The following is a 25564-nucleotide window of genomic DNA, read 5'->3' on the forward strand; positions in this document are numbered from 1 at the left end:
CCACTCGGCACCGCCCCCGGCGGGCGCGGAGGAGGTGGCGCGGAGGCGCAGGCGCAGAACCAGGACCGGCGGCTCCGGGGCGGAGCGACCTGCTCAGGTAAAGGGCGGAGCAGCACTGCGAGAAAATATGGTTTATTCCAGATAAAAAATGGCGTAAATAAAAATAAACGGTGTTAATGAAAGGAAAGGTACCGCTGCCCAGAGAGTTGCCGGTGACCTGTGTGTCTGCCGTGTGTCAGGGATCTTTGCCAGCTATGCCAGCTAATGTAGTATTAATATTAGTTAATTTTCAATTAATTATTATATTTCTAGATCCAATGTTCTATGTTGTAGGAAACAATTACTTTGCAAATACAATAGGCTCAGGCAGGATCTCTCAGCAAAGCAATTTTTTTAAATAATGATATTGCGACAGTGGGTGTTCTACCTAAAGGCAGACACACCTAATAGGGCAAACCCCCTGCTTATATCCCCCCAAATCCCGGCTGCAGTTTCCCTCCCCTGTTCCCCATTGGTTGGTACTTCAGGGTTCACAGACCACCCTGACGCACACAATACCCTGCCCCTTATCAGTCTATCTAAGATATGGATCCCTGGTGCTTTGGCTACGCTTCCCCCTAAATTAACTTGTCAATACAGGTATCAGTATGTACAGGTATCAGTATATATTCTGGAAAAAGACTGTTTTACATTAAGGATTCATAGTCTGATGTCTCTCGGTCCTTCCACTTAAATTAAATTGTAAATACAGGTATCAGTATGTATACAGGTATCAGTATATATTCCGGGAAAAGACTGCGTTTTACATTAAAAATTCATAGTCCGTTGTGTCTCGGTCCTTCCCCCCTGCTGGGGTCAGGCGCCAGGTCCTCAGTTATATAAAAACAACAGTTCTTCCTTAAACGTTCCTTACATATATTGTATATATCTCACATCTAACTATGCATTCCCGCCTGTCACAACCCAAACCCAGGGCAGCGGGTCCTGTGACACCAGCTGAGGGGACAGAGCATCACCCCGGGAAAGCGGCGGGCACAGAACAAACCGGCTGCTCGGTCTAGAAGAGAACAGCGCAGCAAGGGAAGGAGTTTGCCTTAACGTAAGTGGGGATTTTGGCTGGTTTTTGTGTTCTCTGTGGGAGGGATGGGAAGAAGCTGACTGTGTGGTGAGGAACTCTTGCCAGCCAGAGGTGGGACAGGCACCGGGCCATCTGTTAAACTGGGTTTAGAGGGGTTTGTTTTGTTTTAATAGCTGAGATAATCTTTGTCACATGTTGTCCGAGCTGGTTCGGAACATCTCAGATATTATTTTCTGTTTATGGTTTTGTGCTCCTGCCAGGTGTATCTGAGAAAAATCAGACATATATGCAGACACATAACAAATAATGGAACATTTAATGAAATGTCTTACACATTTAAAAATATTTTTATAAACAACTAAATCATTTCAGATTAAAGATGAAGATTTTAAAAAAATCAATAATGTTTAGCATGTTGAAGAGGTAACAGATGAAGGGATTGTTTTTTAAATGAGAGTGACAGCTTTGACATCTCTGAACGCTCACTGCGAACTCGATGTTTCCATAGATCTGTGTTAATTTTGGCTGGGCCGGGTGCTGGCACACAGGTGTGTATTTCTGGACCTGCGTCCCGGGTCTCATTCCTGTTCCTGTAGTGGGTGGCCCAGCTGGGGCGGGACACGATGTCTGCGGTGACACTGCTGCTGTCCCAAAGGGGCTGTGAACAAGTTCTTGCGTTTATCTGCCTCAGCGCAGCATGTCCCATGAAATCGATACCTGCTGGCATGTCTGTGGTCCTGGCTGTGCGGGGACTGCTCAGCCACAGGGGATTTGAGGTGACGCGGTAGGACAGACTTCACTCGTGCCCACGGGGCGGCTGGCTCAGCTCCAGGGTGGGAGCCCCGGGGTGGGAGCCAGGATGACCCCAGTGCCACCTCACCCCTCTGGAATCACAGCTGGGAGCTCACCTGAAGGTGACAGGTGTGTCCCGCCAGGCTCGGGTGTGTGAGGAGCTGCGCAGATCGAGCTCACATCCCTTCCTAGACCTGATCATTTCCAGCTGAAGGGAGATGCTGAAGATGCTGAAGGGAGTGGAGCATCTCCCGTGTGAGGAAAGGCTGAGGGAGCTGGGGCTCTGGAGCTGGACAAGAGGAGACTGAGGGGGGACTCATTCCTGGGGATCAATATGGAAAGGGGGAGTGTCAGGAGGATGGAGCCAGGCTCTTCTGGTGACAACCAGTGACAGGACAAGGGGCAATGGGTGCAAACTGGAACACAGGAGGTTCCACTGAAATTTGAGACGAAACTTCTTCATGGTGAGGGTGGCAGAGCCTGGCCCAGGCTGCCCAGGGAGGTTGTGGAGTCTCCTTCTGTGCAGACATTGCAACCCGCCTGGACACCTTCCTGTGTAACCTCATCTGGGTGTTCCTGCTCCATGGGGGGATTGCACTGGATGAGCTTTCCAGGGCCCTTCCAACCCCTGACATTCCGTGACTCCGTGAGGAAGCTGCTGCCGGACTGTCCGGCCCTGGCGCGGGCAGCACCGCGAAAGAACCGGGGAGGGGCGGGGCGGTGTCCAGGGGGCGTGGCTTCACAGGGGGCGGGTCAGTTGCGGAGGCCGCGGGTCAGTTCCGTGCCGGTGTTGCTGGGCGCTGGGTCGGGGCTCCGCGCCTGCGCAGGTACCGAGGGGCTGCCGGGAGCGCGGGGTCTCGGGGGCTGTTTGGCGGGCCCTGCCCCGGGGGTTGGGAAAAGCGGCTGTGCTGTGCGCGCTGCCGCCGGGCGGGAAGGGCCGCGGGGCCCAGGCCCGGCCCCGCCCCGCCGGTGCCACCTGCCCCTAGAGGGGCTGCGGGGCGGGGGAGCCGAGGGAGGGGCCGCCGCCCGGGCCCGGGAGCAGCGGGGCGGCCTGTGGCGGGCTCGGCGCGGCGGGAGGAGGCCGAGCTGGGCCGCGGGTGGCGGGGGAACAAAGCGCTGTGAGGCCGGGCCGGGCGGTGATCGGCGCTGACTGTCCCCCAGCCCTGCCCGGGTCCCCCCCCCCCAGCCCTGCCCGGCTCCCCCCCCCCAGCCCTGCCCGGCTCCCCCCCCCCAGCCCTGCCCGGCTCCCCCCCCCCAGCCCTGCCCGGCTCCCCCCCCCCCAGCCCTGCCCGGCTCCCCCCCCCCCAGCCCTGCCCGGCTCCCCCCCCCCCAGCCCTGCCCGGCTCCCCCCCCCCCCAGCCCTGCCCGGCTCCCCCCCCCCAGCCCTGCCCGGCTCCCCCCCCCAGCCCTGCCCGGCTCTGAGGAGACGGGGCTGGAATTGGTGTTTTTGTGGCAGCATCGGCAGCTGTTCCTGCAGGAGGAGACTCATGGGAGTGAGACACCAATTCCTCTCAGCCCCCTAAATATAAAGGCTGGTCTTGCTTTAGTACCAGCTTCATTCTTTTAATTTTTTAAATTTGTCTCTGTTTTTTTTTTTTTTTTACAATTGATAAGAGCTGTTTAATACTCATGGGAGACCTTAAAGATTAAGTCTTTGATAGAAATTGTTAAAATTATCCATTGCATGTGTAGTTTTGTAAACCTTGATTATCTCAGTGCTTTTTTCTCGGTGTACCTGTGATCATCTTTTTTCGTGCAGATTCTGTGTTTATATGGGAAAACAAAACCAGCTTTGCAGCTTTTGTTAATGACAGTAGGAAGAGAAACTTAATTGAGTTTTCTAATGTAAAATTTGTTTCCCAGAATATAGTGATACAAATTTAGCTATGCTAGCGTTTTCCCTTCATGGTCTTGCAATAGTAACGCTGTTATTCTTTGCAGCTTAGTTAACATGAAGATGGAAGACTATGAAATATTCTGTAAGAAGCATCTTTCCAGAATCCAAGCAGAGGCAATAAAAAGAGAAACCGCTTTCCCTGTTCAACAGAAAAACATCTCCCTCATTCAATTCCATGGGATTCCTGTGCTTTCCCCTCTGGTAAGGGCTTTTTTTCCTTCCCTGGTGCACTGACTGTGCCTTCGGCTCTCGCTTTGTTGCCCACACGTAGTGATTCTGCTGAAGGTGCAGGTGTTTGAGGTGTGGTCTGGCCTGCCGCTTGGCGTATTCTAAGCATTCCTAACCTTAATTTTACAAAGTAAAGGGGTAAAATGTACTTCTGTCATATCAACTATGTTTGCTTTCATTCTGTGCAATTTGTTATCTTCATAAGGGGAGTAAAAGTGTTTGCGGTGTTAAACAGAAGAATGTTACTGCTGGGCTTAACTTCACGTAAAATCATATTGACGTTCCAAATAGTGAACGTGCGAGTTTGTTTGAAAATGTCAAAGAAAAGCAAATACTGAGATAATTAAAAAGCTTTTAAGTAAACGTATTTTTGCATGTGTTTGCAGCTTTCTCTAATGTATTTCCCAGGCTCATCAGTTCTGTTGAGTCATTCCATGTTTAATGCCCAGCGGAAGGTGGGTTGTTTGTGCGGTTGTGCAGCTGAGTCCGTGTGACCGGAGAGACGCTGGAACAACCATCTCCAAAACCCATCATATGGATATACATTGGAGACTTAACCATCTATTTAATTTACAAATGAGTGGATATTTTAAGGTTTCATAGAAGAAACGCATAATCAATTTTGTAGAACTCTGTGAAACCAATTCTTGTAGATGTGGTTTTGTAGATCTGCACTCGGAGCCCTGGGTTGTTTTAACTTGGTGCTGTATCATGTAATGTCAATACAAGTTTTTCATAAACTATCATTTAAATTCATGTTCATTTGCATGTGTGCCAAGAAGGCATTTGGTGTATCTTCCATCTCGGATGATTGTTGTTCTTCTGTTGTTCTGTTGCTTTTCTTTTTAATTTATTTCTGTAATTTTGTATTGAAATTCGCATTTGTTGCTATAAACTGTGTTTCTTACGCCCTGTTTTGCAGCTCAGCCTCGAAAAGAAAAAGGAAATCCAGCAATATAAGCAGAAAGCACTGGATCTGGAGACCTGGAGACGGAACTCTCAGAAAAGAGCTTTACTGAATCGTGTACAGGAGATTCTAGAAAATGTTCAGGTACCGTTAGTCCAAAGCTGCCTTACACCTTGAGAGAAAGCAGCTGCTTACAGACATTCTGAGAAAGCATTCACAATATAAACGTGGAATTAATAGCAGTTAACGCTACAGAACCAGCATTTGATAGTATTTCGTGCTATGTCACCCGATAATTGATTTTGAGTGATAACATTGATGTTCGTTGTAATGCACGGGACGTGCTGTTCTGCTTGTTTTGGTGCGTACAAAAGACAGATCACAGCACGTGACCGACTGTTATTTTTATAACTGTTTGAAACAACTGGATTTTAAAAACAAACGGACAAACCCCTGGAGTTGGTGCAGCTGGTTTGCTTTATTTCACTGAATTACAGAGCAGTTTGGGTTGGAATGGACCTTCAAAGGTCATCTAATCCAACCACCCAATTTGCAAGCTTATAGCTTAATCAGAAAATAATCTACATTCAACCTTAACAATTACAGAAATAAAACTGCCTTCACAACAACTTGCAGTTGTTTTGTGTGCTTTATAATTTTACTGCAGCTATTTTGTGTTCTTTGCTGCTTCAGTTATGAGGTTAGTAGAGATTGAAGTTGAAAAGACTATTAATTACATCTCATCAAGTGGGAGCCTTTGTCTTTGCAACAGTTTTAACGGTCTTTAAATTAACCTCTTGCTTAAACAACTAGAGTTCCCATTTGGTTTGCTGAGTTCCTGAGGTGACAAACGTACCGTCCTGGTTTGTGTCATGTGCTGGGCTTTGGAGAGCACACCCAGAACAATACAATTAAATACAAAAGTAAGGGTATTTTTCAAAGGTTTCCTCTTGATAACTGAGTTACAGTACGTAGGATAACCCAGAGGATAATCTTAGTGTGAGAATCCTTTTAAACAAACGCTGGCTAGAAGTAGCATGTAATTCTCAATTAAATGAAGTTGTTTATTCAAGTACTTGACGAACAAAATTTCATATTTCATTGCGTCTGGATTAGGAAAGAAATTACGAAATATTCCACTATTTTTGTTAGGAACTATTTTGATTTCTTCCCAGCTGTCTGTAGGTTAACCAATATTTCATGCTGATCTTTTTTCAATTACATTTCTCATTTAATGTAAAGATGTTTTTGTATTTTAAGAGGAATCTTGGAAGATGATTTGAAACCACAAAATTAGGTGAATATGTCCAAATTACCTTGTGAAGAGCAGAGCACGTTTGCGTTCAGGTCCTTGGTATCAGTAAAAATTCTAAGCGGATCATCATTCAAATTCATGTTTTAATTCCAATAATCTTTTTTCTCATTGCAAAGAGCGCTGCACTCTGTGTAATTTGAAGGAAATTGGTAGCAGTCAAACTGAAAATTTGCATTGGTTTTTGGCAGAATTGTTCAGGTGATGCTTGCAGCGATTTGAGGAAATTTCATCCGAAATACATGATTTCTTTTTTATTTTTCGATTTTGATTTGCAGCTCAGGAAAGGACCTGGTGGGAGTGACATGAATGCACGAGAGGCTGAGAATACTTGTCCTGACCCGGCTTCCAAAGCTCCGACTGACTTGGCAGCTCCGTCAGACGTCGGTTTGTGTTCCGATGTTGGTCCCGCGGAACCGGCGCAGACGCTGGGGCCACCGGACAGCGCTGGGCAGGTGACACCCAGAGTGACACGAGGAGCTAAAGCAGCGGAAGAAAATGTGTTTTCAGAGCAAAGCGAGGGTCACCGCAAAGCCGCCCTATGTCTGAGGGCCGCGTCTCCCGATGCCGCGTGTGACAAGCTCGTGTCCCAGAAGGAGCCGTGTGGCACCGGTCTGCAGAACCTGCTGAAGAAATCCAGGGAGTGCGTAGAGAAAGAGCAAAGCAAGCGGAGCTCCAAAAGTAACTCCAAGAGGAGCGCGAGCGAAAGTCATTCAGATAAAGAAAACGATGGGGTCAAAACAACTGACTCCGTGAAAGAAAGAGCAAAGCTTACAGGCAGGACTTGCGCCGCTCCCACACTTGATAAGCCCAGTCTTAATAAATCAAACACCCTTCTCCAAGGTGCCTCTGCTCATACAAATGGCACAAGTATATCAGCTTTGTCCAGTTTTTCAAAGGTGGACATACCTATGAGAGTTGGAACACCACCCCCATCGGTGGATTCCGATTCAGATGAAGAATTTAAAAAGACTTCAATGTTTGATCGTGACAGCAGCATTGTTAGGAGCCTCACAGGCTCTTACTCCAAGTTACCGAGCCCGGAGCCAAGCATGAGCCCTAAAATGCACCGGAGACGCCCAAGACCTTTATCAATGGGACACATCGTCATAAGTAACCCCGTGAACGCTTACGAGTTGAGTCCTAAAGGCAAGAGTAGAGCGATGGATTTAATCATGCAAGATCTCGCAGATAAAAATAACGTGTCTGAGTCAGCGCCAAAGTTCCTGCTGGACTTGGTGAACCCCAACAGAGCTCCCGGTGTCCACAGGAATTCCTCGGGCCCTGCTGACGGGGTGGGGGTCGGCAAAGCAAATCGCCTTTCCTTTGGGCACTCGGAAGGCAGAGCAGCGTTGTTGGCCGCCCCGGAAGGACGGACAGCGCTGGACAGCAGAGGGACATATAAAATAGAGACCAGCGCTGATCCTGTCCCTCCAAAATCCAGTGAAGCGTTTGCCATCAGTCAGGCTGCAGGAACACAGAAGCTTCTGGCTGTGAATGAGACCAAACCCTCCGCTTTGCTAGAAAACATGAAATGTAATTCTCCAGTAGAGCTCAATAAATCTTATGACGTAGAAAACCCGTCCCCGCTGCTGATGCAGAGCAAGAACACGCGCCAGCAGATGGACACGCCAAGCGTTGCCCTGGCAAGCGAGCAGTTTCCAGAAAATAGTTTCGAAAAGGTGAAACGTAAACTTGATTTGGACGCTGCCAATTGCCAAAAAGAAAACAGTCCCTGTGTTGTAACAGCTGGAATGGAAGAACAAGAGCAGCAGTGGTTGCAGGACCAGAAATACGCTGTGAGATCGGTTTACATCCCGAAGAATTCAGCCCCTGGAAGTGCGGCAGCAGGTAACACGTCACTAGAGTTGCCGCGTTTTCTGAAGCTTCTCAGTTTCTAAGTCTTTTAGGAAAAAACCCGATGATCGTTAGTCATCGGTGGTTCTAAATCAATATATAAATCAAAGGCTAAAGTTTTACTGAGCGTAAATTATCTTTTCAGTGACTTCATTCTTTCTCTAATTTTCACTTCATGACAAATTCCGAAATTCAGCTTTCTACCCGAGCCGTTTGTAACCGCTCCGGAATGGCAAAACTGCTGTCTTGGCAGTTGCTTGGGGTCAAGAGTCTTGTAACAGCGATTTGTAACAAATACTTGATTGAACAATGTGAAGAAGCGTCAACCAAAACGCTATTGGTTTTGTGAATTCAGTGTTTATTCTCAGGGGTATCATTTGACACCACAAATACTAGTTACCCATTCGGATGGAGAAATTTGAATTTAGTTTCACTAAGAAAATACTGTCTTGTACCATTATATAGGTATTTTCTTCCAATTCAAGACTCTTACATCTGTGTCTCTACCAAATCAAGCTGAAGTGGCATAAATCATATTAATTCACTTGAGCAAGTGTAATTATACTGTTCTCAGAGCAGGATTTTTTGTGTCCCTATTTTAATACAGCTGTGGTTGATGTTACTGCTGTTCCATTCTGTCACGGAGGCCCCCCGAGGTTAGTTTAAGGGACAGCAGGGTCCGAAACAACTTGTATTAAACTGGTGAGAAACAGGGTTTAGCACTCCAAAAGTGACTTGAATACAGGTTCGGATATCGGTTGAGGAAAATTATTAAGGGGCAGCAACTAATACAACAGGAGGTGCACAGAGTGCACGCACGTGGCTTCACCAGAACAATGCCGGAGCCGCCCTGAGTCCGGGCAGAGTCCACACGGCATGAACACGGTGTGGGGTTATTGTAAAGGGACACACGGACTCGTACTGAGTACGGGCGGTGTACACTCGCGATTCTGCGAGGGGAAATTTATAATACACTCGCAATCCTGTGAGGAGAAATACACGTGCAAATGTGCACGGAATATTACACGTGCTCATGTGGAAGCACGGGAGGAAAATACACCCGCGATTATGCGAGGATTAATTTGTACACGTGCTCGTATTGAGCACGGAAAGTACGTGTGCAAATGTGCACGGAAAGTATAAATACACGTGCAAATGTGCACGGAAAGTATAAATACACGTGCAAATGTGCACGGAAAGCAGATACACTCGCAATCCCGCGAGGGTTAATGTTACTCCCCCCGTGGCGCAAGGCAAGCGGAGTCTCCGTCCCGGGGGCCGTGGCTCCTGGCGGCAGCGGCTCAGCTCGTGCTCCAAGAGACCCGCGCAAGGGGCGGAGTCTCCACGGGAATCCCGTTTTTATAGCCTGATCAGATCTGACTGTGGGCATTCCAGAAGCTTCTCTGCACCCCCACCCTGGCTGTGGGTGCCCCTGGAGCCTCCAAACATCCCCCACACTGGCCGTGGGCGCCCAGCGGCTCCTGGCACCTCTGCGCTCCCTTCTCCTGACGGCCCTGGCCAGGGGCTCTGGGGCCAAACAAAAGCAGCTGTCAGGCTCCAGCAGCAGAGAGAGGGAGATGTGTCTGCTCCTTCCATAGCGAAGGAGGGAGGGGACAGAGGGGGGGTTGCATTCTGCCACACATTCACATGCTTATTCCCCAAATACGAATATTCAAATATTTTGAAGAACTGTAGTAACTGATGAGGTTCTTTGCAACACCTAATGGAAACTTGACATGGAAGATAAATTGTACTTTTTTACTGATGATGCCAATTGCTCCTTTTTAAAGCATGTATATCTATGGCAAACTCGCACAGGCGATATTGAACGCTTGATTCTCTGCAATGTGTTTTCTCAGAAGATATTCTAAAAACCAAAATGTTGGCCTTTGAAGAAATGAGGAAGAGGCTTGAAGAACAGCACGCACAGCAACTGTCTATCCTGATAGCGGAGCAGGAGAGGGAACAGGAGAAATTGCAGAAGGTAAAACACTCTAAACAAAGGTCGCGTATGTTGTATTGCGGTTTGTCAGGAGCACTTGGGTTTAAAATGTATATTCTATTGCTTTGTGCAGTTAGAAAATAGTCTAATAGTTGATTCTGTCTTTTGTAGGAACTGGAAGAGCAGGAGAGGAAGTTGAAAGGAAAGAAGATTGCTACAACAGAAATAGAGATTTCCAAAGTGAATATTAACAGCAGGATGGAGTTGGAGTGGAGGAAGAAGAGCGAAAGCGGCTCGCTGGAAAGCGTGGAGTCTGAGCTGGAGACCGTCCGACACGCCAACTCCACCAGCATCGGTAAAACCGCCAGCGCAGGACGTGGGTGGATGGAGGACTGTGCTGTGCGGGTGACCGGGCTGTTCCTGTCCCGTGTCACCGCGTGCCCACAGCTGCTGCCCTCAGCTGCCCACAGCGTCCGCAGAACCACTTCTCTGTCGCATTTTTGCCTCGCTGGCGTTTAGCGCAGTTTCAGCCGTCCTTGTACTGCTCCATTTGTGTCTAGTTGTTCCAGGGCATGTTTGAGGAGAACAGGCTAAGAGTCAGGTGAGGGATGGAGGGCAAGGGGGGTTGCGCTGTGCACAGAACGTTCGTCCTCAGCTGTGGCTGCGCAGGTGGGACAGGACATCGCTGGGGAGGGTTCCGGGGGCTCTGCTGGGGTCTTACCTGCAGGGAACACCTTTCACCTCCTCCACGTTAGGTTCATAGAATCATTTTGGTTGGAAAAGACCCTCAAGATGATCAAGTCCAACCACAACCCACCCCTGTCCCTGCCCCATGTCCTGAGAACCTCATGTCCGTCTGTCCAGCCCTCCAGGGATGGTGACTCCAGCACTGCCCTGGGCAGCCTGTTCCAATGCCCGACAGCCCTTTGGGGAAGAAATTGTTCCCCACATCCAACCTCAGCCTCCCCTGGCGCAACTTGAGGCCGTTTCCTCTGCTCCTGGCGCTTGTTCCTGGGGAGCAGAGCCCGACCCCCCTGGCTCCAAGCTCCTTTCAGGCAGTTCAGAGATCAGAAGGTCTCCCCTCAGCTCCTGTTCTCCAGCTGAACCCCCCAGGTCCCTCAGCCGCTCCCATCACACTTGTGCTCCAGAACAAAAGCTTGTGCTTTGTCTTCCTGGCAGATTTTGCTGGGAGATGAATCTGAAATAGAGAGGTTGCTTCTTGCCTGTAATTGACCTTGTAAACGAAGCTGCTGCCTCCAAGCTGAGTTCTGTTTCTTGAGTGAATTAAAGTGCAGTTACCAAATGCAGGTGGGAATTGGATATTCTAGCAGGCAAACAGCAAAGGGACTTCCATTTGAGAGTAGAACTGCATGATTATTCCTCCTTCATTTTTAGGATCTGTGATAGTGACATTAAACACTTTAAGACCATTTTCTTTGAGATGCTTTGTGAATAAGATTTTCTGTAGCAATTTTAACGTCAAGGAAGTGATTTTTTTCATGCTGTAGCATATGGGCATTTTTCCTCCCAATACTAAGTAATATAATCTGCAGCTTGAATAAAAATACCTACTAGCACTGGGAGCTGCTTTGTTCTTAAGCCCAAAAAGGCTTCCTGACTGAAACCAGAGTTAAAGTTTGTATATGTGCTTGATTTTTATCTACATTTGTTGTTTTCATGGAGTGCTGCATTCGTGTTCCAGCTGAAATGATTGTGTGTGTGTGTGTGTATACACACACACAGTCGTTACTTCATGGACAAAGTCTGTGTGTTGAACTGTCCGTTCTGCGTTGTGTGCAGGTTTTGCTCATGCTACAACACCCACCAGCTTTGCTTCAACAAGCGAAACTTCGTTCTTTCTCTGGGGCCCATCAGGTAGTGGAGTTATAAAAACCTCAGTGTCTCGGCCAAGTAACAGGATCAAAACCAGGTGGACTCAGGTAAAGGGGGGAAAAAGGGGTTTATTTGTAGCTTAAAAAGCCCTCTGGTTTTTGTAAGACACTGCTAACATTGTAATAGCTGCGCAGTAATAAATCTCGCAGAAATTAGTATCCCTTCCTATATCAACTTTGATTACGCATGAGAACTATATATTTTTCTCAGCGTTCATATATGCAAAATCATAATATAACAATGTTTTGCTTCTGCTAAGTTAATATAATGGTGGGTACTTCTGGCCTAGCTGAAACTTCAACAGCTGCTTTCTTACTTGAAAACCTATGTCACATGGTTGATGTTACTTGAGAAATAATTCATAATTCTTGCTTTGTTATGGAATGTTTAGAAGCTGCTTCCTTTCTTTTAAGGTTTTCAGTCCAGAGATACAGATGAAGTTTGACAAGATCACTGCTGTGGCCAAGGGGTTTCTCACTCGGAGACTCCTGCAGACAGAGAAACTGAAACATCTTAAGCAGACTGTAAAAGTAAGATCAGCGTTTTTATTATGCAGCTTCTCCTCCTGCTTGTTTTTGCTGCTGTCTTGAATTGTCAGGTGAAATGGTGCTTTTTCTGTTGGAAGGATTTGGGAATGTCCATCAGTGAACATGTAAGTGTCACATTGCTCAGTGTCACCAGGTCCAGGGCTGCGCGTCCTGCTCGCAGTGTGGAACGGTCCTTTCTCCTGCAGGATTGTGCTTCGTGCTTAATTTCATTTTCCCGTCTTCCGCAGGATACTATGGAGTTCATCAGGACTTTCCAGTCTGAAGCACCATTGAAAAGAGGAAACGTTTCAGCACAAGACGCGTCCCTGCATGAGAGAGTAATGGCTCAGGTGACGCTATTTTAACTTCTTAAAACATCTTCCCTAGCTATTCTGCTTTTGTAGAATAAATACAGTGACTTTGAACAAAGCCAGAAGTTTAAACTGTGGCCCTGAACAGAAGAATCCATTTTTGTGCCCACTCATTAAGAGATTTTAAAATGATCTTTTCAAGTGTTTAGATTGAAAGCAAGAGGAGCTTGGTGATCGAAATAATTGGTTGTAATTCTAATTATTCTTTCCAGCTGCGAGCTGCTTTGTATGACATCCACGACATCTTTTTTACAATGGATGCATCGGAAAGAATGAATATTCTGCGTCACGATCGTGAAGTTCGTAAAGAGAAGATGCTCAGGCTAATGGTTGGTTCTAGTCAAGAGAATGTAAATTGTGTTAAGAGTTTAAGTACTGAATCATTTTGCTTTCAAGAGATTCTTCCTCACCCAGTAAAAAGCTTTTAAAATCTAATTTCTTGTTTAATTGTGCTTCTGTAGGTACTGTCGTCAAATAAAAAGACATCACTGCAGTAGGAGATTGATGTGGTGAAACTTTTAGTGCATAAAAATAGAATGGAAAACATGGTGAAAGTAATAACGAAAAGTTCACGCTTTAAATAAGAGTTCATTATGGCATACAAACTTTTAAAATCTGATAATATAAGGAAGATCCTATAATTTATGGAAAGAAAATAACCCTTGAATTCAGCCTGAATGTGAGCTCAGTACTGAAAACGCTGGTGGGGCTGTTTTTATGTTGGGGCAGGTGAGGTGGGGTTGAGCTCTATAAGAGCAGTAACTATTGTTACTGTTGGTTCTTTCCTTTTGCTTTGTTAGGATAAAGTGAAGAGCCCAAGGGAGAGGGTGACGCTTTCCACAGCCACACAGAAGTCTCTGGACAGGAAGAAATACATGAAGTACGTGCGGTTCTGCCTTGGACGGGGGCGCGGGGACGGGAGGAGACATTGGGAACAGTGAAACAATGGTTTTGGGGTAACAGCTGCTTTGCAGGCTGGGAGGAGTGAATAAAAGAAGTCTTGAGGTGTGTGGTTATTTACTAATAGTAGTTCGCTCTTACTTTTAAGAAACTTATTGTTTGTATGGGAGAAAAATGTTAGTTTTAAGTTGTGTATTTCAGTGGTGAGCAAAGGGATCTCCGTGCACTTTGTGGTTGATTTTGTACATTGTAAAAAGTGCTCCAAGTTATTTTATCAATCTTTCTGAAGTGCTTAGCCCTGGAGATGCTTGTTAAACTATCTCCGGCAAAGGTTTTGGGGAGATGTGGCAGATGTTACCCTGCGACACAGGGACCAAACACTTGTGCCACAGAAGTGACAGTCTGCACTAGTGCTCTGCCAGGGGGGTGTGGGTGGAGGTCCTGGGTGGGTTTGCTCTTGCTGTCCCTGTTTAAGACCTAGATGATGATTTTATTTTAATGTTTCGATACCTTTGTTTCACTAGGGCTTCGGAAATGGGAATGCCAAGTAAAAAAATAATCATAAAGCAAAAAACTCCTGAAAGCCGGTGAGTGAAGATGACGAGCTTTTCGAGAATTGTAGACTCTTAGATCTGCGTTGCTGGTTTGGCATCAGTCCGCTCAATTCCTGCCACAATTGATGGCCAGTGATCAAATCTGATTTAGCATCGGCTGAGAAAGGGGTTCATTAGCTCATTAGAAAATATTTATTCTAAGTCAGTTCTGAAATTTCATCTTCAGATGTTATTTATTTATGGCTTTAAATCTCTCTGCTCAGGTTTGAGGTTTTTCTGAGAGATACACTGTTAGTATCTCTGAAGCTTCAGTTTGACACCACTACTGTTCTTCTCATCACTTTGCAGTGTGATCATTAATATCTTTAGAAAGCTGTCAGAAAATAAGCGGCTTTCAGTTGTGAGGAAAAGTTCACGCTTCAATATGCAATTCAATCCTTTTTTTCCTGGCTGTTCTGATCAATGAGTAGGAACCCAGTTCTATCTGTGCTCTATTTTTTCTTTGTTTTAAATAGTGGAAGGAGCAATCCTATTCTGGAATTTTAATTCCTCCCACGTTTGCCTACACGTTTTGTGAGCGTTTTATGCGAAACGTGATGCATAATTCAGTGTTCCTTACGAGATTTTTGTATGTTTAAAGAAGAGAAACAGCAGTAATAGGAGTTTGTCTTTTAACAGGGTGCTTCAACCAAATCAAGGACAGAATGCCCCCGTTCACAGGCTGCTTTGCAGACAAGGGTAAGGGCACTGCATGCTTAGAGCCTGAAAATGAATGTAAATGCAAAGTGCAAGAGCACAGTGATTTCTGAATCATATTTGCATATGCTGGGGCAACTCTTGTTCAAAGTAAAACTAATTCTTGTGGTATTTTGAGAGAGTGATGAAGCTTTGTTTTACCTGATACTTGAAGGAAGTATTTAGTGTTCTCATCCTCTCGTGTATTGTCTCCATTTACACTGTGTTCCAGCATTTCTATTTGTAACATTCATTCCATGAAGCTTTGCTTCCACTTAATTCAATGTATTTGTACATGTAGACTGTGACGCCACGGTGTCTGAACTGAATTGGTTTCTCGAATCGAGTTGTAAAAATCGGCTGATGGGGAGATGTTCTCCCATTTAATGCATCTGCTTAAGCCATAATAATGTCAGTAGGAATTGTACATGTGCTCAGGAGGCGGCTTGGGAGACACTAGAAAATGTTTTCATGCCAAACGCAGTTTGATAGTGCCTTTATATTTTGGATACAGCCTTTCAACTTTGATGCAAGTGACTTATTAACTCTTTTATATTTAATTAGAACCCCTAAGACCTCAATGAAGGGGGTTGAGCAAAATAGAAAGAAGGCCTCAGAGAGCAGAGTGTCTAACAAGGCTCTTTCAGGTGTGTAGAAAACTGGTGCTTGGATCTTGTAGTAAGTAAGTTATTAGTATCTAGCAAAAGTAAATGGGGGATATATTGTTTTCCTTTTCTTGTGCACCCGCTTTGCTATGTCTTGACTTTTAATCTGTCTCTTCAAACACACGTGCTGGTACCTTAACCATCCACTTTCAGGTTCTATAAGCACAGGATACGGAATGTGCTGTGCAGCTCATTTGCTTTCACTCCCCAGTTGCCCAATCATAAAAATGTTTGCCAGATCTCTTCTCTGTACCTGTTGGAGAAGCCAGTAGTAGTCAAACTAGGCGTGGATTAGAATCCTGGTGTCATTAGACCCTTAGTTCTGTGCACATGTGTAACTCGTCTTCAACAAGAAGCGCGTTGAAAGGACAGTGTCAGCTCGGCGTTCAGTCATCAGACAGTCCTCAAGTTGTAGATATTACTGGAGTATCTTACAGGATGTTTGTCTTAATGACCCGATTTTCAAAGTGGAGTGTTCCCCAACTTGCATACAGATCTCACTGATCGCTGACCTTCTATTGAAAAGGTTTGATAGTAGTGCCAGCCTCTCAGTTTTCAGCCCGTTCAGCTGTGAAGGGAATAAACCATGTGAAACAGCTGATACAATTTCCATATTTTTAACCAGATTTTAAATTTAAGTGACAAACCATAATTTATCAAAGCTTAAAGTGATTTATACATCTTAAAACCATTTAAGGTCTTAATTACACTTTGTTCTCACAGGAGCGTTGCATGAGTAAAGTATAAAAATTGGGAATTTTTGGCAAATAAGGCAAATTATAATGTAGTAGGATTTCCAAATGATAATGTAGTAGGATTTCCAACTGTTTTCTATAGTGATCTGAATTATCTTTATTTATTAAGTTATTAAACCATTCCTATAAGAGAAATTCTCCGTTTATTAAGTGCCCTGGCAGGGAGGATCCGAGGTTTAGTGCAGCGTGTGCACTGTTTAACCATGATGTTTCGCCAGAGTGTTTGGTTTTTCCATAGCACTTTGTGAAGCCAAGAGACGTGGTGGTAGAAGAATGTGTAGTAAGAAACTCTGCGTACACATCTGGAGTGCTGCAGGTTGAAGAAGTGGAAAATAAAGGAGGGCAAAATTAAAAAAGCAAACAATGAGATGACAGCCAAGGTTTGTTCATTGTATTTTTCTGTTGCCAAGGCTGCGGGCGGTGCTGTCATCGCTGCAGTGGTGCAGGGCGCTGGTTCAGCTGCACTCGCTGACGCCACAGAAAAATTAGCAAAGCCACTAAATAATCTCTCAGAAATATAAAGAAGAAAATGAAGTAAGCAATGTAATCTTAACAACCAGAGAGCCACGGAGGCACATTTTCATTTGCAAGTTTGCAAAAACATGTCCGATATGAACTAGTAAGTGGGAGTGCTGAAGAAAAGGCCTCCACTAGCTACAGTGTGACAGAGAGCAGTGGTCCAAGGGTGCTGTGACTGTCAAGTTCAGCACTTGAGGTTTGGATGCCATCCCTCATCTCATGTAATTCATGCTCTGGTGTCAGACGCCCCGTTAAGTTGTTCTTTCTCCCTCCTCTCTGCCGCAGCGTGTGCTGTGCTGCTCAGTCCCTCAGGTTATCACAGGCATAACTGTCCAAGTTGTGACAGTAGATAACTTGGCAATAAAAAGAATCCTTTGAGATACATCTCTAAATTTCCCTTTGCCTTCCCTTATCGCTCTTTGTCGAGTATCTGGAAAGCTATCAAATGCATCTGTGGAGGCTTTCCTGGAGCTTACAGCACACGTCTGACCAACTCTGTGCCGGCCGGTTCTGGTTGCACAATGTCACCTCATTTAGTGTTTGGACACCACGTGTGTTCCCAGGGCATAATACCAATCTTTCCGTATGTTCCTTTAAAGAGCTTGTAGTAAATGAGTAGAAATGCATTCTGAAATTTGTAGATGGGGAACACTTAGCATGAAAGAAATAATCTGCATAATTATGCAATAATGAAAAAGCCTTAAGTTGAATATATTTCAATACTTCTCTTTATATATGGATAAAACATGACTAGTGAAAAGCTTGGCAGTATGTTGAATAGGGATTTATTTATTTATTTATTTTTTTAAACCTTATTTTGAAGTAATAAAGTATCTTTTCAAGAGAGATCCTGGACAGTCATCTGTAATGAGGCAACAAATTCTGTCCAGGAAAAAGTACAAACTACTAAATCTGTAGAGTCTTATTTGTAGATTCTTTTTTAAAATTCTTTTGAATAGAACAGAGAAGCTCAGTCAGTAGGTGTGCCAGGCCGGGCATTTGGAGTGCTCTGATGGTGTTAGAAAGGACGTGGTTGAGATCGGGGTGTGAGGGTCACAGGTGTGTGAGGGTCACAAAGGGGTGTGAGGTGTGTGGGGCTCTCAGGTGTGTGAGGGTCACAAAGGGGTGTGAGGTGTGTGGGGCTCTCAGGTGTGTGAGGGTCACACAGATGTGTGGGTGTCACACAGGTGTGTGGGGGTCCCAGGTGTGTGAGGTGCGTGAGGGTCCCAGGAGTGTCAGGTGTGCGCTATGGTGTATGAGGGCCAGGCCAGCATGGCGGGAAGGCATTAGACACGCTGTGTGTGAGCCACACAGCTCAGTTTGTGTCACAGGAGGGAGGCCTCATGTCAATGCTCCCCGTGCCCCTAGAATAGGCTGGGTCATAATTGTATTCAGAAGGACCATAACTCTTAAATACTATTTGGCTTCTTCCGTCCCTTAGTTGAGATTGCTGGGGTGCTTTACACGTCCCTATACTGTCCTGTATGTGAGATTCCTGTGTAACCTGGAGCACGCTTGGGGAGAGCTCAGAGGTGCAGTCACATCACTGACACAGCCCGTCTGCCTCGGGTGTCCTGTGGGGTTGTCCTGTGGGGTTCCATGTGAGCTGCAGAGCCCTGGAACCAGGGTGGGGGGAGCGCTCGGGGTGAGGAGGGAGCAGCGTTTGGGGTGAGGGGGCAGTAAGGCTGGGGGTGAGGGGGTCCCGCTGCGGATGCTCTGCAGGCGCTTCCAAAGCTCCTTTGAGCTGCGCTGAATGTGGCCCCTGGGCACCTGTAACCACCGCAGCTGTGCAGAGAGTAACCGAAGAGCGTCAAAAGGATCTTTGTCACTTGGTCACTCACTGTGTCACATCCATCCCATTGCCTGCTGACTCTTTCCCCTGGCTGTCCTGCATTCCCTGCTCACGCTGCTGGACACGGGGTCACTGCCCCAGCCGCACAGATGCTCGGTTGTGCTACTGTTAAACAGCCTGCGGTGCTAAACCCTCGCTGCTGGGAGATACTTGTGCTAAGCATTGTATAATATGGTTTTATATGTATATATTTATGTATGTATTTGTTCCAAGTGGAGAGATTTGCTTTCTGTTTTAAAGGGCTCTGCCTGATGATGTTATTCATACTGCACTTTTAATTCTGGTTGTGTATATTGACACATGGAAACCTACAGCTGTCTCTTGGTTTATTAACGAGGCAGCAGGGGAAAGGGGAAGAGTTAACTCTTGGACTTGAATAATATTTTAAAAGGATTGTTTAGAAGTAGTACGTAGCATAGTTAAACTCAGTCATTTATCCTCCGTCTTGGTGATGTGACAGACTTAAAAAATTGCGATTTGTAGTTGTAGATGTTTTAAAGTAGCAGAAAAGAAGATGGGATAGTTACTGAGGAAGAAAATACTATAAAATGCCATTACTTTGAAACCTATAGGTAGGTTTTGTAAGGCATTTTAGGTTTAACATGAAGACTCATTTTAAAAGCAGCCACTGAATATATAATACTGCTTTAAAAAAATTATCCTAAACTTTTTCAGCTATTTTTGTTGCACGATCCTCTTACAAAAACCAGTAGTACTAATTGTAAAATGGGTCGTGTTTCTACTTCATTTTTAGGAGCATATGCAGGAAGAACCCAAAAAAAGAAGCCAAATGTTGTGACAATTTAAGACGCCAGCACTCACTGGGATAATGGTTTTTTTATGATGGCATTCTCAGCACTGGTTTAAATATTGTGTCTTCTATATGTATATGTAGAAATTATAAACATACTTTATCACATCCACATGACGACACATTAATACAATCATATTGAAGTAAGAAAGGGCTGTGAAGCTCTAATACTCATGGAAAAATTGCATGTTAAAACTTATTATATATTCATACTGCTGTGTACACATAAGATTCATAATCTTATTCATCTAAAGACCACCACGGGGCAACAGTAAGTTCAGTTGTGGCTTTTTCACACTCTAATTCTTGCATCTAACATATGCTTTTTGCATTACTTAAAATTGCAATTTCTGTGTACGATCGCCACCATAAATAAGTCGTGTGTATATGGTTTGTTTCATACCACAAAGTTAAAGCAGTTAAATAACAAAACAAAACAAACCCAAGTTCTTCCATCAGTGACTTTGTCAGCAGCCCTTTTGAATGTACTTGGATGTACTTTGAATGTACCTCAATTTAAATACTGACGGCCTGTTTTGCGTTTCTGCCGAGTGGGACAGACATGGATCCCGATGATCTGCTGGGCAGACAGTTGTACTTTTAATTACTAAACTGAAACTGCATGTTTATATATGTGGTGGATCAACCCACTGTGCTGGAAGATTCCTGGGATTTTTCACCTTGTTGTCTACTGCATTTTCTTATGGAAACAACTTTTGGCCAAGATAAAGAGCTGTATATGTTCTACAAAAGTTTCAGAAGGCAAGATTTTAATTGTTTTACCATTTTAGACTTAAAAATTGTTGTCCACAAAAATAATTCGGATGTCTTCTATTTCATTGATGACAGACGCAATTTTTCAGAGCAGTTTCTCTTCTACCATGATCTAACACGCCCTTGTTCCAAACTCATCCTTTTAGGAGGGGAGAAAAGTCTCTACCAAATCCCAACAAGCACATTCTCATGTTTATGAAAACCTATCATGAAAAGATTGTGCTCTTAGTTCACCTTGGTCTTCCTACTGATGGATTCTAGCTTGAGGGAAGCCGAATTCTGTAAGGCACTAACCTCACTTTGGAAGCTTTGTAGAGTGTTGACGTGGATATGAGACATAAGAGACTGAAAATGTTGTGTTAAACGGGATGAAAGAGGAACGTTGGGCAGCAGCGTGTGGCACTGGCTGTGGCTTTTATCTGCCACCAAGTCTGTCCTCTGCAGCTGGGGCCATTGGTAACAACAGATGTTTTATGCCATGCAGTAAGTTCCTCAAACTGCATGCTTGGAAAGCGCCAAAACGCTGCCCTAAACATTTTTAAGAATGACCCTGCTTGGTGGCTCTTTGCTGTGAAGTTTATTTGAGAGCTTGGAGAGGGCTGCCCAATGGTGTAAACTGAAGCGCTCACACCAGGATGACCCCCAATTCATCCAAGTGCTGCGGATCTTGAGAATTTCAGACGTAACACAAGATGCCACAGACAAGATTCCTGCTCCAGCGGAACCCAAAGCTCTGGGTTGGTTCCCAACTGTCCCCAGCGGGGGAAACATCTCCAGAGAATAATGTCCAGTGGTGGGATCACCTGTGTCAGTGACAGGTCAGTGCTAAAGATTGATGTTAAAAAGAAGCTGGTTTATTTGCTCTATAATTAGCATAGGCGATTAAAAAATAGATTAAGTGCTAGTAAAAGTGAGTGCTTACCTTGTGTTTCACATCTTAACCTCTTTTACTTTAAGCATGCTTCCAGTGTGTGTAATAAAACATTGCAGCATGAGGTTTTTTTAACTTTAATGAGGCCTTTCACTTGACAAGTGCCAGAATTTGGTTTTGTACTTGATGTGTTTTGTATTTAAACATATTTATGTTTTTATTTTGTGTGGAATTGTAATATCATTATAAAAGTGTATTTATTTTTGTACTTTATTTCATTTTCACCAGTCTTGCTTTTTACTTAAAATATACTTCACAATAAACTTAAAGTCTCTAAAACAAACTGCATTTCTTTTCTTCTGGATTGAAAAATCACTTGAGGACATCACTTGAGCCAGCACTGGGCCCTTGTGGCCAGGAAGCCAATGGTACCTGGGGTGGGTTAGAAGGGGGTGGTCAGTAGGTCAGAGAGGTTCTCCTGCCCCTCTGCTCTGCCCTGGGGAGACCACACCTGGAATATTGTGTCCAGTTGTGGCCCCTCAGTTCCAGCAGGACAGGGAACTGCTGGAGAGAGTCCAGCGCAGCCACCAAGATGCTGCAGGGAGTGGAGCATCTCCCGTGTGAGGAAAGGCTGAGGGAGCTGGGGCTCTGGAGCTGGACAAGAGGAGACTGAGGGGGGACTCATTCACGGGGATCAATATGGAAAGGGGGAGTGTCAGGAGGATGGAGCCAGGCTCTTCTGGTGACAACCAGTGACAGGACAAGGGGCAATGGGTTCAAACCCGTCCCCGAGCGTCCCCCAGCAGTGTCTCACACGCTCCCACCCCAGGCCCGCACCGCGGCCGCCGCCCGCTCTGAGGCGCTGCCCGGGGCGGGGCGGGAAATGGCGGCGGAAGGCGCTGCCCGGCGCGGCGCCACATGACGGGCGGCAAAGATGGCCGCGTTCCCCTGGTGAGGCTGCGGGAGGCTCTGCCCGCCTCTGTGCCGGGCCGGGGGCTGAGCCGGGGGAGGGCAAGGCCGGCTGCGGGCTCTGCGGGGCTGCGGGCTGTCGCGCCCTGTGAGGGGGCAGCCGCCATGCTCGGCGCCTCCCGCAGGCCGGGGCCGCGGCGCTGAGGCGGGGGCGGCTCGGGGACCGCCCGAGCGTGGCCGCGGGGGAGGCGGCCCTGGCGAGCGAGGGCTGCGGGGCTGGGGCAGTCTCGTCCCCCCGGGGCTGCTTCCTGCGGGCTCGGGGCCGCTCGGCATGAGCGGCTGGAACCTCGGTGAGCGGCGGGAGGGAGCGGGGGCGCGGTTCGCCGCCTCTCGCTGGGGAAATCCGAAGATCAGGTTTATCGCTCGGTGGTTTTGGCTGCCCGGGGTGCGGGGCGGTGTCAGAGCCCCTGGGCGGTGTGTGTCCCGGCCCGGCACCGGAGGCCTTTGCTGGGGTTCGTGTTTCCCGTGTCCCGTTCCGAGGGCCCGGCTGGGCCGCGCGGGGGCGCTGCGGCTCCTCCCTCAGGCCTCGCCGGGCACGGTCGTGGGTTATTATGGATATAAACTGGAACACAGGAGGTTCCACTGAAAGATGAGAAGAAACTTGTTCCCGGTGAGGGTGGCAGAGCCTGGCCCAGGCTGCCCAGGGGGGTTGTGGAGTCTCCTTCTGTGCAGACATTGCAACCCGCCTGGACACCTTCCTGTGTAACCTCATCTGGGTGTTCCTGCTCCATGGGGGGGTTGCACGGGATGAGCTTTCCAGGGCCCTTCAACCCCTGACACTCTGGGATTCTGTGAAAGTTTTGTACCGTGAATTTGGGTTTACCAGCACAGTTTAGCTTCTGTTAGTTGTCTCTCATGGGTTCTTTAGGAGTAGACATGGTGTTTACACGTTACAGACAGCAGAGCAGAGTTCAGCTCAAAGTGACGTGCACTATTTCTCCAGAAAAACCTGGTGTGCGGCTGAGGAGGCTGCGCAGGACAGGGAGCGATGTACAGGCTGATATTTGTTAGGGAAGGGAAGGATAAAATAGGTGCTTGCTCTGACAGAGCAAAGCAAAATATGTTCATAATTCATTTTTCTCCAGACTTGTCCTTGTTTACAGATGAGCTGATTTTCTGGTTTTGGAGGGCTTGGTCTCCTGAGGCCAGTGTTTTTTTAGCATACCGAATTTATCCAACTTCCAGGCTCTTATGTGACTGATGGGTTATAGCCCTGAGCAAACTAGAAATCAAACCTCATGTGGAGTGAAACAAAGTAATATGCAGCTATTCAAGCATTAGGTTGCTAAAAAGTTTTCACTATACATAATATATATGTATGCATTATCCCACTGAAAAGCATCTGTCTCACTTTTTCATGTTATTGATGTGTGAGCAAACTAAAGTGTAAATAATTTGTGGATTTAAGAGTTTCATCATTAATGAAAACAGTTGATGTTTCGTAAAAAAAACGACCATGGGAGCTATACTTTTTAAAAGAAATTAACTCAGGCATGAAATACTTTAAAACTTGAATTTATGTAGCTAAGGAAATCCGAGTGTGCAAAATGGCTCACTAGTTGCCTGTTGGAACTGTTGATACTTCAAGTTCAGCGATTTCAATGTAATCTCCAAACGTGGTCCGTGACTTTGCAGGCACAGAAGGGAATAAATGTGGCTGCAACTTCTGAATTTCAAGTAGTACCAAAATCTAATGAAAACCTGAGGACTGCAGCCACAAAGCAGCGTGGTAGGGATGCTGACAATGAATTTTTATGTGAGGCAGCAATGAGATAGCAGTCTAATAAATAGCCTGGTGCTACTGATGTAGAAGTGGCCTTGGAGAAATGAAGAGGCACAGAGTGATGGCAACTGCAGCGATGCTTGTGTGTGGAAAAAGGTGGAAGTTGTACGGAGCCATTGAAGGAGGAATGTTGTTTTCCCAGCTGTGGATCTGAGGCCTGACCCCAGCTGGGGGGACTGAGGGCCATCAGCTATCAGACCTGGAATGGGAAACAAAGCCTGTTTGCACTAATTGCGAAATGCAAACTGATTCTTGTGGTTAAAGGTTAAGCTGGGGGGAGGGTTAGCCAGAGAGCCAAGAAACCAGACCTAAACCAGAAATCATAAATAAGGGGAGCATTGTTAGAATTGGAGTTGTGAGAGAGGTAAACTGAGGCAGGACCTCTGGGAAGCGTCGGGTGGTCGGTGAGTCCTGTCCCAACCAATGCGGAGCAGGGGAGGGAATTTGCAGCCAGGATTAGGATGATACAAGCAGGGGCTTTTGCCCTGTTCTGTGTGCTTGCTGTTAGGTAGGACACCCGCTTTTGCAAAATCATCAAGGAAATCTGCTTTGCTGAGCGATCCTGCCTGAGTATTGGCAAGATGATCGTTTCCTATGGAATTCTGCTGTTAAAGTGGCACCTGCAGGCAGGAGCGTCCCTTGCATGAATGATGAAGCCCTGGCTTGGCCTGATACTTATTTCTCTTTCCTCTTGGAAGGTGCTGCTGCTGAGCAGGGGATGTCACATCTGTCACATCTGTCCCTGCAGAGCAAGCGGAACAGAACGGCAGAACGTGCTTGAACTTGTCCCTATATTAGCTGTGTTACAAGCTTACTTATCCCTTGAATAGCCACATTGTAGGTGTACTTTTAAAAGCCCCATTTGCAGAGTGCACAGCTCTTCTTCATCCCCACGCGTGTATTTGACGTGCGTACTTGCCCTGGAGAAGGGCTGAGTTTGGCTGGAGCGCTGTGCCAGCGACCACTTGGTGTGGAAATAGCTGTGAAGGGATGTAGGGAAACACTGACAGAACTGTAGGAGAGTAAGAGAAATGTTAAAATCAGGTGGCCAGAAGGGGTTTGAAAGATTTTTAATCCAGATGCTAACTAACCCATGAAGCAAGTGGGCAAGGAGAATCGTTGAATTGGGGGATAGCAGTAGATTAGAGAGACTATTCGTGTATAAAGGAAAGGAGCTGGAGATCGAGAAAACAAAAGGAATAAGCAGATGGATTTCACTGGACTCTTGCTCTGCTGTGTCTCATTAAATGTCAAAGCTTCTTCTTGGAGTAGCACAGCTGTAAATAAGACTTATTCTTAATTTTTTTTTTAAATGAACCTTGTTTTTGGGGGGATGTACGATCTATAGGAGAGCTGGCTGCTTGGCACTGCTGAATTCTTACTAATGAGTTAAGTTTCTGAGTAGGAGTGGAATTAGTTTGGGTTAGTTTATGTGGGAAAGATGTGTCTCATATGCTGTTTGTTTTCATTAGGAGTCCAATTAAAGAAACCTTTCTGTACCCACGGGTTTTTCTCCTTCAGCTGGGGCCTTGGTGTGTGCTATAAACGTTCTCGGGATCCTGCGTGAACCAG

General features: G+C 46.2%; 2 protein-coding genes across 6 annotated transcripts in view; both read left to right on the forward strand.

Annotated features, from left to right (window-relative positions):
* Positions 1-1175: 1175 nt before the first annotated feature.
* On the forward strand, positions 1176-21577 carry CCP110 (centriolar coiled-coil protein 110). Of its 5 annotated transcripts, XM_082064314.1 has the most exons (16): positions 2647-2697; positions 3327-3393; positions 3812-3968; positions 4918-5046; positions 6493-8065; positions 9931-10055; positions 10185-10368; positions 11814-11953; positions 12320-12436; positions 12682-12783; positions 13017-13133; positions 13605-13684; positions 14229-14291; positions 14937-14996; positions 15558-15640; positions 19539-21577. In XM_082064314.1, the coding sequence occupies exons 3-16, from the start codon at positions 3822-3824 to the stop codon at positions 19589-19591; spliced, it is 2973 nt and encodes a 990-aa protein (XP_081920440.1). In that variant the 5' UTR covers positions 2647-2697; positions 3327-3393; positions 3812-3821; the 3' UTR covers positions 19592-21577. The 5 variants fall into 5 exon arrangements, with proteins under 5 accessions (XP_081920441.1, XP_081920439.1, XP_081920442.1 ...); XM_082064315.1 differs by lacking the exons at positions 2647-2697; positions 3327-3393 and adding an exon at positions 1176-1189; XM_082064313.1 differs by lacking the exon at positions 3327-3393 and having other exon boundaries at positions 2627-2697.
* Positions 21578-22091: 514 nt separating this feature from the next.
* The window catches only part of VPS35L (VPS35 endosomal protein sorting factor like), a 56619-nt gene continuing 53146 nt past the window's right edge, over positions 22092-25564 (forward strand). Inside the window, exon 1 of the mRNA XM_082064766.1 lies at positions 22092-22191. Coding sequence (XP_081920892.1) covers positions 22175-22191 — 17 coding nt within the window. The 5' untranslated portion in view covers positions 22092-22174. The remainder of the gene's footprint in view (positions 22192-25564) is intronic.

Source organism: Streptopelia decaocto, assembly GCF_964273445.1.
Source record: "Streptopelia decaocto genome assembly, chromosome: 13".
Taxonomy (NCBI): Eukaryota; Metazoa; Chordata; class Aves; order Columbiformes; family Columbidae; genus Streptopelia; species Streptopelia decaocto.